At 41.9% G+C, this 12,722-nt stretch overlaps 1 protein-coding gene across 1 annotated transcript in view; it reads right to left on the bottom strand.

The window, feature by feature from the left end:
- Window positions 1–204: 204 nt before the first annotated feature.
- Window positions 205–12,722, bottom strand: part of LOC108795380 (centrosomal protein POC5-like) — a gene marked incomplete at its 3' end in the record, with an annotated part of 13,413 nt that continues 895 nt past the window's right edge. The window contains exons 2-5 of the mRNA XM_018566621.1: window positions 8,451–8,534; window positions 7,569–7,713; window positions 1,853–1,966; window positions 205–410 (exon numbers count right to left, since the gene is read on the bottom strand). Of these exons, the coding sequence (XP_018422123.1) occupies window positions 205–410; window positions 1,853–1,966; window positions 7,569–7,713; window positions 8,451–8,534 (549 nt within the window). The remainder of the gene's footprint in view (window positions 411–1,852; window positions 1,967–7,568; window positions 7,714–8,450; window positions 8,535–12,722) is intronic.

The following is a 12,722-nucleotide window of genomic DNA, read 5'->3' as shown; positions in this document are numbered from 1 at the left end:
ACCTTGTTTAAACCTAAATAAAATATTTTGGAAAAAAAAAGAAAATGAGACAGAGAAGCCAATTGGTTGTAGTGCAAATCTGCTCCAGATTTTGTCTACACCGGTTTTAATAAATTCCCCCCAAAGTGTCCTAAAATTTGTAGCAGTAGTGAGTGAACCACTAAGCTGTGCAGCAAAAAAAACAGCAGAAATATATATATATACCTTAAGCCCCCCACTCCATAGTTCAAGCAAATCTTCCACCTGTTGCAGGTCTTCAGCAGGGATGGGGAGCTCTGTTACTCTGACTTGTTCCACCTGTGACCTCGTAGAGGAAGAGGAGGATCCATGAAGAGACATCTCCTCTGAGTGAACAGGAGAGAATGCTTCCAGGACTGAAGCAAATGGTGATCTCTGAAATGCTATCTGCTCTGAAATGACAAATTATAAAATCAAAATAAATCTATATAATGTCCAAGTGGGGAGAAAAATATGGAGTTTGAGCTTCGTAGAGCCCATGAACAACTTCACTTTTTAAGTATAGCTATTTGTGCTCAGAAAAAAACAATAGAAGAGATTGGTACAACTGAGAACCACCTATGGTAGTCAGTGATATCTTTCTTTTTTGTTGTTAACAGTTAATCCAACTTAAAAAAGGATTTACTATTAACAGCAATGCTAAAGAGCCTATCACTAACTGGACCACATTTACTTCATTAAAACATGGTATATCATAGACAATTGGTATTTTTTCAACCATAATATATTCCTTTTACATTTTTTAACCTTTTTTGCACCTCAATGCTGCTTGCAAATGTTCTAAATATGCTTGTGGTCTTCTCAAGGGGAGCATTTAATTCTCGTACGAGAATCGTACAGTGTATGGGCACCTTTACAATGCAGGAACACCACAGAGAAAACCATAGCAACCTCAGGAATGGCCCGCACAAGTACTTTCCTGGCAGAATCAGCAGGTATTCTTCAATGAACGCTGTACATTTTAACAAGATTGAAAACAATTGCTTTGTTAGATTTTAGTTCTTTGGTTTAGATCTACTTTAAAGGATCATTAGTCTTCTTACTTCTATCCTGCTGTGTCTCTGTGACCATAAGTGTGGAAAGAATAGATTCAGAGGCATTAAACCATTACCCTCTTCATTCAAGTCTAAAAAGTCTTGGAGGAAGTGATACTTAAATGCAGTTTAATTTATTATCTGGAGGAGTAAGCAAATAATGTAACTTACATTAAAGAACACGAAGTATAAGAGAATTATGGAGGCTGCCATTGGGCGCCTCTTTTAGTTTCCTGACTATCATGCTGATGCTTTGGCTTTAATGCTTCTGAATTACTAGCCTGATAAACAAGTATAGACATAAGGAATTTCTACACGTTTCTGACACTCATCATATACTTAGTCAGGTGCAGCCAGCCAACTAGCATTTTTTACAAGAAAGCCTACAGAGGCAGCTTCTATAATTCTCTCTACATTCTGACAGGACAGTATTTCCCTATTTATACATTTCAGACAAAATCAAAAATGTTGGCTGGACGTACAGTGTACGTCTCCCGTCACGAAGGGGTTAAGATGGATAGAGCGAGAGGATGCTTCCCTTTCATCCAGGGATTGGTGTGGTGCATCAGTCCACCCACCACTCTAACTTGTCGTCTCATGCGATCAGAGAACCCCTGCTCATGAAGCATGGTAGGAACTCCGAGACAAACCCGCTCTACTGAGAATATTTTTATTTTTTTTTAGCAACCAGACTCAAACCAGCCTTGTAAAATACTACAGTAACAGTGTAAAGTGTCATTTGTTTTCTGAAATAGTCATTTAAAATACAATGTAACAAATATGATGGTGGGGCATGATACCCGTTTGGCTCCTTGATGCTGAATGATGATCTGCTTCAGTTGCAGGATTGTCTCTTTCAATTTCTCTATTTGATTGCTGATGAAGATCTTGAGAGGATGAAGTTTGACTTCTTTCTGTAACAAAAATGTATACTTCTAAAGAACATGTTATTTTTAAGTGACTCACAAGTAACAGGGAGGAAATGGCCAATGTAGTCTAGAAACTAAACTTTAAAAATAATCCTGTCATTGCTGACCAAACACTGTGTGCGAATCTCAGCCAGTCCTGCACAGTGGGTGCGCAACCTCAAGCCTGGCATACAGCTTTCTGCAAATACTATGAGAATATCACGAAGGGAGACATCAGGCAGGGCTGGCAGATCAGGGTGAAAGAGGAGGAAAATCCAAAGTGTGTTGTGCTCACCCTGAACATATACCACAAGAACATCATCCTGGCACAAGGTATGGAGGCCAAATTAGAGAATTCTGAAGAGTGCTTTCTTCAAAATTAAAGATCAGGCCAAGTCTATAAGGCCCTGCAAGCTCCAGCTAGCAAGATCTGTAAAGAACAAATGCCAGCAGAAACATTCTCCAGAGACATGCCTGCATCATGTCCCAACTAATGTGCAAAAATTAACAGGACAAAAATCAGTGACAGCCAAAACCAGTCAAATAATCTTGAAACCACAACCAGACCGTCATCAAATCCCATGGACAGGCAACAAACTCCCGAAATTGTTTTAATAGAAGAATTAAATGGGAGATACCCAAAACAAAAAATGGCTGTTGGCAGGAAATAGAGTCACCAAAATTCACAGTTTTAGTCTGCGTCTAGGGGCGTTTGTTGGCCACCCGAACAAGATCCCAAAGATAGACTCTGAGCCTGAACAGACTAATCATGCATAGCCTGGAAATCAAAACAGGACAGCACAGACAGACCTACAAGGTCAAGGAAAGTAGACTGTACACCAGGGTTGTGACCAGGGGTCCTGGATGATGAGGAGAACCATCTCCTGCTACAGTGCCCCAAAGTTCTCAGCAGTGAGGGAAACTCACTTCCAGAGGCTCTCTGCTCTCATCCAGGACTTTACCTCTGTAGCAGAGATATTATTTCACACACATTTTTTGAGCTTTGAAAATCTATCCAATCAAAAAGTCCAGGTGAGGCTTAATGTGTATATAAAACCTACAAAACCCTAACAATTAACCTATTTGCTCCTTTGCGGCCTATTAAATTGAAAGTGTTTTGTAATATTGGTTGCTTTACAAGTGCAAAAAACTGCTGTTGATTCTGACAGAAATCCATTGAGCTCCCAATCTTCTGTGAATTGTGCCCATGCTGCATTTAAATCTTAAATATTGTCATCAGCCCTGCCTGGTTCTCCTCTGTGGACTTTAGAACATCTCCCAATATGTTATGGAGGTGAGCAATCGATGATGTGTTCTGCAGTCCTGTCCTAGGGTGACAACACTGCTCCTCTATAGATAGAGTGCAGTAAGTGATTATTGTAACCCAGGGCAGTAAATAAAAATTAAAAAAAAGCAAACTAATGCAGCTACCACATCAGAGGACTGAGAAGCCTCTTGGTTTTGGATACACTTTAGGGGTTGAAACATATAATGGGAGGAAGCAGATACATCCCCTTAATAAATTGTAATATAATGTCTAGCAAAAAAGGTAGACATACATAACAGGAAAATAATCAAATAAACACAGTAAAGTCATGAGATGGTAATAATAATATTTGTTACATGAAACAGAAATTAGGAGCCGAAAGAGGAATGATGAATACAACAATATAAATAACACGAACAGTGTATTATGTTTATTATGTTCTTCCATCCCCAGTTTAATAAAATGTGTTCAGAGAATGGGTAATAAAAAAAAATATTAGCTACAGGAGGTAATAAGATTAGAGCTGCAGCTAACGATTATTTTCAAAATCGATTAGTTAGCCGATAATGTATTATTGCTGGGATTTGTAGTCCTCTATACAGCGCAGTGCAGAATATCACTATAGAGTACAACAAATCCCAGCAATACATTATACAAACAGTGTATAATGTATTGCTGGGATTTGTATTCATATGTATAATATACAGCACAATGTACCATCAGCTATAGAGGAATACAAATCCCAGCAATACATTATAGAGCACCATGCGAGGGGGGGGAGTGCAGGCTTACCTGAGCAGTTTTCCAGCAACTTGCTTCTGAGATTGGGCCTGTCTATCGGCGGCTGTCATCCCCCCACACCTCCTCCTCCTTACTACATCTCCCCGCGTCCCTGTGACGACCGTGGATGTGGGCGGGCGGTGAGTGTGAGGCGGGAAGGAGGTGCGACGTGTAGAGCGTGGATGCGGGCGGGCGGGTCTGGCAGCGGTGAGCGTGATTTGGGGAGGAGGTGCGGCGCGCAGTGTGTGTGGAGCCGTGAACAGGGCCAACTGATCGGAAGCCGATTAATCGATTATTGAAAAAGTTGACAACTTTTTCAATAATCGATTATAAATCGATTATGTCGATTAGTTGTTGCAGCCCTAAATAAGATCAGCATGTATGGTGATGGCATAGTCGGAATATACAGGAAAGAACCATACACTGTATGCCCCATCTGTCAGCTCTTCCCTCTTCCTAGCATACACTAGTATAGAACGTCTTTTGATTAATATACATTATGTTCCCCTGTTTTATACAACAATATACAAATGCAAGATAGGAGATGAACAAGGTATAAAGCATCTTCCACATTCAGTCTAGAGCATGGGTAGAAAACCTCCGGCCAGGGCCGTCAGGAGGGTTTGGCCGATACTCATGTAAGGGGCCCGGGCAGCCTCTGGGACCCGCCCGGGACACTTAAATGGGTATCGGCAGACGGTGAAGGGAGAGGAGCAGCAGCGGCAGAGGCCACGTCACGCCACTTCCGGTCAGTCCAGCGGGTCGGGTGTGCAGGTCAGTGGCATGGTGTGATCACGGCCCTACAGATCAGTTCCTGGAATGTACTGGAAGCAGCAACTCCAGAGTTTACCTGCGTTGTCAGCTGCTGCTGAAACATTACGCTGCGCCCAATTTAACATTTTTCCTTTAGCGATGGAGGAGTTTTTCAAGCATATCCAAATTAAAACAAATTTGTTATCATAATATAGAACCACAATGCAGGCCAGACCTTAAAGGAGAATTATGGGGTAAGTGAAAAACACCCATCCCCATAACACAAGCCGACCTGTGACAATGGAACTGTCACAAGTTGGCTCTATTGAGCGAACACATCGCTGACTTCCCGATTATCTCCCTGCAGAGAGCAGTGATCCACTAAGGGATTCCCCCCTCTCCGATCCTCCAGCGTGGACTAGAGGAATGGACGAGGGAGGAGGCGGGCACAGCTGACTCGGCATCTAGATAGGCTGAGCCCGCTGTCAATCAGCTAGCTGGGTGGATCTAGACAGTATTGTCAGGTTCCGTCCCGGCTGCAGCGCTCTCAGTATACAGCAGGCAATAGCTCGCTATATACTGAGTTTTGGGTCACAGGAGGTGGTTAGTATATATCCTCCCGTGACCCTGAAGAGAACTATGCGTTAAAAGTTACCCCATAGTTCTCTTTTAAGTATTTTTGTGGAGCAGCTAGAATCCCAGAGCTCAGTGATAATAAGCAAATCAAAATGCTTCCTGGTAGTGTTGGGACCTGAATGACCCCTTCTGTCGCCCTTTCTATTGGCCCATCACTATGTAGGGTGGCCTTACTGGCCAAAAAGAAGGTAATGGGGTGAGGGGGATCATCAACCCATACTACCAGGACGAATAATGGGCCACTCCATAAAACATGTAAAGGATTAAGGCACACAACGCATTCGAATTTCAGAAGAATTTGGACACAATTTCAGAGTTGTGGGTGGCCCTGCAAGCATCACTCAGCTCTACAAATGTCAATTAAAAATTGTCCAAGCTGGCTTGAAAATTATTGACCCAACAGTGATTACAACCTATTCGACGCAGTCACTATTTGTCAGCACCTGCAAGCTGTATATATTGTGAATGAAGCGCTTTTCAGGCTGAATGGCAGAAACAGAGCATTGAGGCAGTAATTGCTGCAAAAGGGGCCCAAACAGAGTACTGAGTACATATGCATGCTTGTACTTTTCAGAGGTCCGATATTGTTCTATGTACAATCCTTGTTTTATTGATTGCATATAATATTCTAATTTTCTGAGATTGTGGTCTTGGGGTTTTCATGAGCTGTAAGCCATAATCATCACAATTATGACAAATCACGGCTTGAACTATCTTGCTTTGCATGTAATGAGTCTACCTCATATATTAGTTTCACAGTTTAAGTTACATTAGTGAAATAAATTAACTTTTGCACGATATTCTAATTATTCGAGTTTCACCTGTACAGATGCTCTTCGCTTAATCACTTACCTGTTTTGCGACCACTCGCACTTACGACCGACCTCGCGCGCCAGTGCGACGTGTCGCCGGGGGAAATGACGTCCTCCGATCTTCACAGCGGGTCCCGGTGAGTATTTTCATTGCCCGATGTACAGTACACTGTTCGGTACTGTACATCTGCAACGCTATACAGTACTGAACTAATGCAGTACAGTACTGTATAGAGTTCCTCACTTAACGACCAATCCGTTTAACGACCTGGTCGTAGGAACGGAACTCGGTCGTTAAGTGAGGAATACCTGTAATTATATATACATATACATACACACACACACACCACGCATATAAATAGATACTTTATATGTTATAGATTAAAAAAATCACTGGCGCAAAAGCTTAGGTTCTGAGGAAAGAGGTTTACCTCTAAAACGCGTCAACCAGAGGAAGATCAGTGTCTAGATGGCCCTTGCTTAAACACTTACTCGTCCCATATTTGCACCTCGTTCTTTTGTTTGTCCATCTTTGATCCACTTGAGACTGTTTTATTTAATGCTCGTTTTTTTACAAGTCGTTTGCATGTACATTTCCAGTTGTATTTTACTTTTATTAAATCTGTTTTACACTATGGAGGCGCTCCTTTTGCTCTGTTTTTTTAGATACTGTATACACACACATATATATACACACACACACACACACGTATGTATGTGTTAGACATGTGCACCAGCAAAAAAATTGTTTAGTTTCGTTTTGGTTCGGATTTTGCTAGATTTCGTTTTTCGGAAATTCAGGTCCGAAAGTCAATTCGTTTCGGAATTCGGACGAAATCCGTACGAAGTTTCCTTTCGTCCGTTCGTTGCAGCAAAATGACATTTAAGAGGGAAAAAAAGTTTTTTTGTTCTCACATGTCACTTTGCTGCAACGAAATTTCGTCCAAAAAAAACCGAATCGGAAATTCGGATTCATTTGCATTCGTTAGATCTGTAATTCGGGATTCGGATACATCCGAATCTCCGAAATTTCGTCCGCTAAGTCTCTCTTTTTTTAAAACAGTCCCTAGTTTAGAACAATTCTGCAGTCATCTTGTATGCACGGCATTGTTTAACTGCAATAAATCTGCAGAACTGTGTCATGTTAAAATCTGTTCCATGCAGAGATTGTATTCACTTTTCTTTCCGACTTAGAATATCAAACAAAACATGCAGCTTGACAGGGGTGCCGTTACTGTGAAATAATTGTATATAATTTTTCAGCTAAAATAAAGAAAAAAACAAGCAGCTATAAATGTTCTGAATGGAAAATGATCATCAGTGCACACATCATACAGTGGCGGCGGGATATGTGTTATACCTGCAGCCTGCTCTTGCTCAGATTCCCTGGGACTTGAAAACCTGTCACTTGTGGTTTGCTCAGCAGTCGTTTGATGCTCCCTGAGGAAATGAGACCCAAACTTTGGAGTTACCACAGCGTAACGAAGAAGCTGGTCATATTCATCCTGTCATAAAAGAGTCAGAACAATAGGAGCTGCTTAATCATGTAGTAAAATAAAGAGATGAATGCCATTTCTAGGACATGAGAGACTGCAGGAGAGTAGACTTGCTATTCTTCTAAGAACATGTTCAGACTGAGCATATGCAGTATAAAGTCTACGTTATGCACTTGTATCTATACAGAAAGGAAGCTTAGAATAAAAAAAACACACACAAAAACAGTTGAATTTCCACCAAATATACATTTACTCCAGACAGATAAAAAAAAAACAAAAGCAATAAACGTTATAATAAAATGATTACATTTATTTTTATATGCAACATCTGAATTAAGTTTGGTATCATCCTCTTGTAAGCCCCTGTACAGCAAAACTCAGCAAGATGAGAGATTTGCCTGGATATGGGCTTGAAGCAGCTGATTGGCAATGGTAAGCCATACGACTGCTTTACAAATGAATCCCAAGTCCACCACACCTACAGTATGACTGCACAGAGGTCTCAAGCTCTGCGCTGTGCGTCACTCTGACCTCTGTACTGTGCGTTACATTACTGACCTCTGTACTGTGCGTCACACCGCTGACCTGGCGGAGTTAAGGCCGGGGCAGGGTAGGGGTTAGGTGGGGCAACTGGTGGCAAATAACTTTTAAGACCTGGCTAGTAGCTCAGGACTTGACATTTTGAGCCCTGCCTTATTATATAGATATTAGATTTTATTTTTCAACACTGTAAAATGGCATGTTACCTGGAAATCTGAGGATACTGAACTGCCGTGGTCTGAATCATTTGGTAAAACAGGACTTCTTGTGCTCTCGCCATCTGAAGACATCTACACAAAAAACAAAAATGTATTGGACCTGAGAAAGTTTCTTAAAAACAAAAGAAAACCTAATAGTAATAAATATACTGTATATTTCAACAACTGGAAAAATCTTCTGACCATTAGGAGTAAAGATTTGTTTGCTTTTGTCTTGTCCAAGGCCTTTCTAATTCATGTATACTGCAGTGTCAGCTGATTCCCCATTAGGGGAAGTAACGATTATTTTCAAAACCATTAATTGGCCGAATATTTTTTTTCGATTAATCGTATTAAAAAAAAATGTAATAAAACACAATCCTTAATTTAAAATAAAATACACAAATGGAGGAGTGTTTCAAACAAACAGTTTACTTCAGAAAAAAAAGCATGCACAATTTTTTGCAATCACACTGCACTGGAATGCATGGCATTGCGGTACCGTGCGTTCCAGTGCGGGCGATCACACTGTGGGTGGGAGGAGCGTTTGGGGTGCCATTGAAATGAATGGCACTGCAACGCACCTCCTGCAGCAGAATTTGTCAGACTGAAACCGAAAATGACTTTTTTCCCTCCTTTTATCTTTTTTTTTTTTATAATTGTATTGTGAGCACATGGCGCTTGAATAGCTTGAGCCAGAGAATGACAGCTGCCAGTGGCAAGATGCCACAGACAGCAGCTGAATGTAAATACAGCAGGTAGTGGTCAGATGCAATAGTCAGCCTGTTATTGGCCATTTCAAATTGCAATAACAGGCTGGCTACTGCACCCGCCCACTGCTTGCTGTGCCTTCCTCCCAGTAGAGAGCTAGGGGCTCCAACCAACTAATCGATAATGAGAATAGTTGTTAACTATTCTCATTACCGATTAATTGATTAGTTGGTTGCAGCCCTATTCCCCATACTCCATCACAGCTGTTTTACTGCAGCCGACTCCTTTGGCATATTTGGGGGGGAATAAAATCACCATGATGAAGAAGCTTTGCTAACAGATGACGAATATATTTTAGGGTAAATGTCTGGGGTTGTGATAATAACAAACATAAAAATAGGAAAAATTACTAAAATTTGTTTTCCCCTTTCCTCCTAGATAAACCCAATTCCAGAGAGATATAGTACTTGTTAAGATTTGGGGAGGCAAGGGTGAACACCGTTGGGTTTTTATTGCTGGCTTTGTTCCTACTGGGGAGATTTACCCTCACTTCCTGTCCAGGTGACAAGTATCAGACACAGCAGGAAGTGATAGTTACATAGTTAGTCAGGTTGAAAAAAGACACAAGTCCATCGAATCCAACCTATAGAGAAAAAAAAAAAAGAAGAAAAAACTGAACTGAACTGGGGTATTTGATCCCCAAGCAACCAACAATAATTCTGGCTCCCACAGACTGGCTATGTGGTACACAGATTAGTTCTGTCAAAGACACCTGTCCACAGAATCTCTTTCTTCCATTCAAACCTCACCACCATGGGCAAGACCAAAGAGCTGTCAAAGGACGTTAGGGACAAGATTGTAGACCTGCACAAGGCTGGAATGGGCTACAAGACTTATCAGCAAGAAACAACTGTTGGAGCAATTATTCGCAAATGGAAGGAATACAAAATAACCAGCAATCGCCCTTGATCTGGAGCGCCATGCAAGATTTCCCCTCATGGGGTAAGGATGATCATGAGAAAAGTAAGGGATCAGCCCAGAACTACATGGGAGGAGCTTGTGTAGGATCTCAAGGCAGTTGGGACCACAGCCACCAAACAAACCATTGGTAACACAATACACTGCCATTGATTGAGATTCTGCAGCACCCGATAGGTCCCCCTCCTCAAGAAGGCTTCTGTACAGGCCCATCTGAAGTTTGACAATGAACATCTAAATGATTCAGAGAAGGATTGGGAGAAAGTGGTGCGGTCAGATGAGACCAAAATTAAGCTCTTTGCCATTAACTCGATTCGCCGTGTTTGGAGGAAGAAAAATGCTGACTATGTCCCTAAGAACACCATCCCTACAGTCAAACATGGAGGTGGAAACATTATGCTTTGGGGCTGTTTCTCTGCTAAAGGTACAGGCTGACTTTGCCGTATTGAGGGGCCAATGGACGGGGCCATGTATTGTAAAATCTTATACGAGAAGCTCCTTCCCTCAGCCAGAATACTGAAGATGGGCCGTGGATGGGTATTTCAGCATGACAATGACCCAAAACATACCGCCAGGGCAACAAAGCAGTGGCTCAGGAAGAAGCACATTAAGATCATGGAGTGGCCTAGCCAGTCTCCAGACCTTAATGTTAAAGAAAATGTATGGAGGGAGCTGAAATTTCGAGTTGCCAAGCGACAGCCAAGAAACCTTAAGGATTTAGAGAAGATCTGTAAAGAAGAGTTGACCAAAATCCCTCCTGAGATGAGTGCAAACCTGGTAACCAACTAAAGGAAACATCGTACCTCTGTGCTTGCCAACAAGGGTTTCTCCACCAACTACTAAGTCATGTTTTGCTTGGGGATCAAATACTTATTTTACTCACTGAACTGCAACTCAATTTATAACATTTGTATCGTGTGGTTTTTCTGGATTTTTGGTTGATATTCTGTCTCTATAATTTAAAAACACACCTATGATAAAAATTATAAACCTTTCATTTCTTTGTAAGTGGGCAAACCTACAAAAGGGGATCAAATCATTATTTGCCACACTGTATGTACCCATTTAGTTGTCCACAATTTGTGTGGGGGAGGAGATTCCATCTCGTGATGCTGTCCTGGAAGACGTTATGGGAAAACATGGTACCATATCTCAAAATGTGTCCCAACCCCCAATCTGATGCATTAATTTAACATGACCCTGAGTAATCATAACAGCATAGAAATCATCTGCACATTTATATCTCGGGGAGTCAGAGACAGTCAGTGTCATGCGCCTTATTAACAAAGCAGATACACCTGGTTCAGGTCTAGCTGCACCATCTGTGCCAGTTTCTATTTCACAGTGAAAGAGAAATTGCTGTGGGTTCCATGCCGAATTAACAAAGATTGCGGCCATTGTAGAATATAGAAAACTGCTGCAGATACCCAGCAGACTGGACCTGGAGTACAGAATGGGAACTATCTGCCGGTAACCTAGTTTACAGCTCACATACCTCTCTACCTGTGCAGTGAACATACTACACTGGCAGAACCTGCACATGGGCAGAGAAGGCTCCTTTCCTTGCCTATATGCCTAGATGTTAACCCCAGCAATTATCAGGGTTAACAGCCTTCCTCCTTTATCTCGCTCTCAGCTGAGTGTGGGGCGGGGATGTTCAGAGGTAGCCAGAGCAAACAGCTCCAACTCTCTATGTTGTTTCTGCACACACAGGGCATAGAAAACAAAGCAGATCGCTCCTAATTAATAAAGAGGCTTGCACCACATTTGTTAGTTAGAAGCAGGATCTGCCCCGTTTTCTCAGTTTAGAAGATTTGTTTAGGCCTTAATCTTTTCTTTTAATTTAATTCACCCACAAAAGTGGAAAAAGAGGAAGTCCCAGACAGGGACTCTCTGTTCATGTTGTCCAGATGAAAAAATCTACCAGCGCTTGAACTATTTCAGGAGCGCAACCAGTCCTTTGGATTTGTATAGTCTGTGGGGCACAGGACAAGCCCCCATTGACGTTTATCACCTGATCTTCCATGAGTGTGACCTGATTCAAGGCTTGGGAGCAGTGGATCCTATGCTTTTCCCACAAACGTGTGATGCCCGTAAGAACACTTTACCGATCTGTATAGATTCACCTTGTATGGGGATTGATGTATAAAGTTGGAACAGTACATACTTTTATGTATATGTCCCTAAGCAGTATATCAACTTAAAGGGTTAGTTCACCTTTTCACAAAAAAAAATGAAAAAGGTAAACTACCTCACAACACCCCACTGCACTTAGCTGCTTAGATGACAACATGCCACCACTCATACCAGCCAGTGCAACAGGCAGTACACTTCCAAACTTTACTACACAGCCTCAGTGGCTATGTAGCATTATAATGCTGGCAATGGTCAGCATGGCCACGTGACCAGGCCGTCCCAGAAGAAGGGAGAGATTCTTCTTGGTCAGCGCAGTCGTATGCCTGTGCTGACCAATCACCGCTCAACATTGGCATCATTATAATGCTGGATAGCCTATGGGGTTGTGGGGTGAAGTTTAGAAGTGTGCGGCTCATTACACTGCCTGCCGTGGGAAGTGCGAGGTTGGCATCTAAG

Source organism: Nanorana parkeri, unplaced genomic scaffold (assembly GCF_000935625.1).
Source record: "Nanorana parkeri isolate BGI_ZX_2015 unplaced genomic scaffold, ASM93562v1 scaffold964, whole genome shotgun sequence".
Taxonomy (NCBI): domain Eukaryota; kingdom Metazoa; phylum Chordata; class Amphibia; order Anura; family Dicroglossidae; genus Nanorana; species Nanorana parkeri.
The sequence above is the reverse complement of the archived record's forward strand: the minus strand, read 5'-3'. Positions and strand labels throughout refer to the sequence as shown.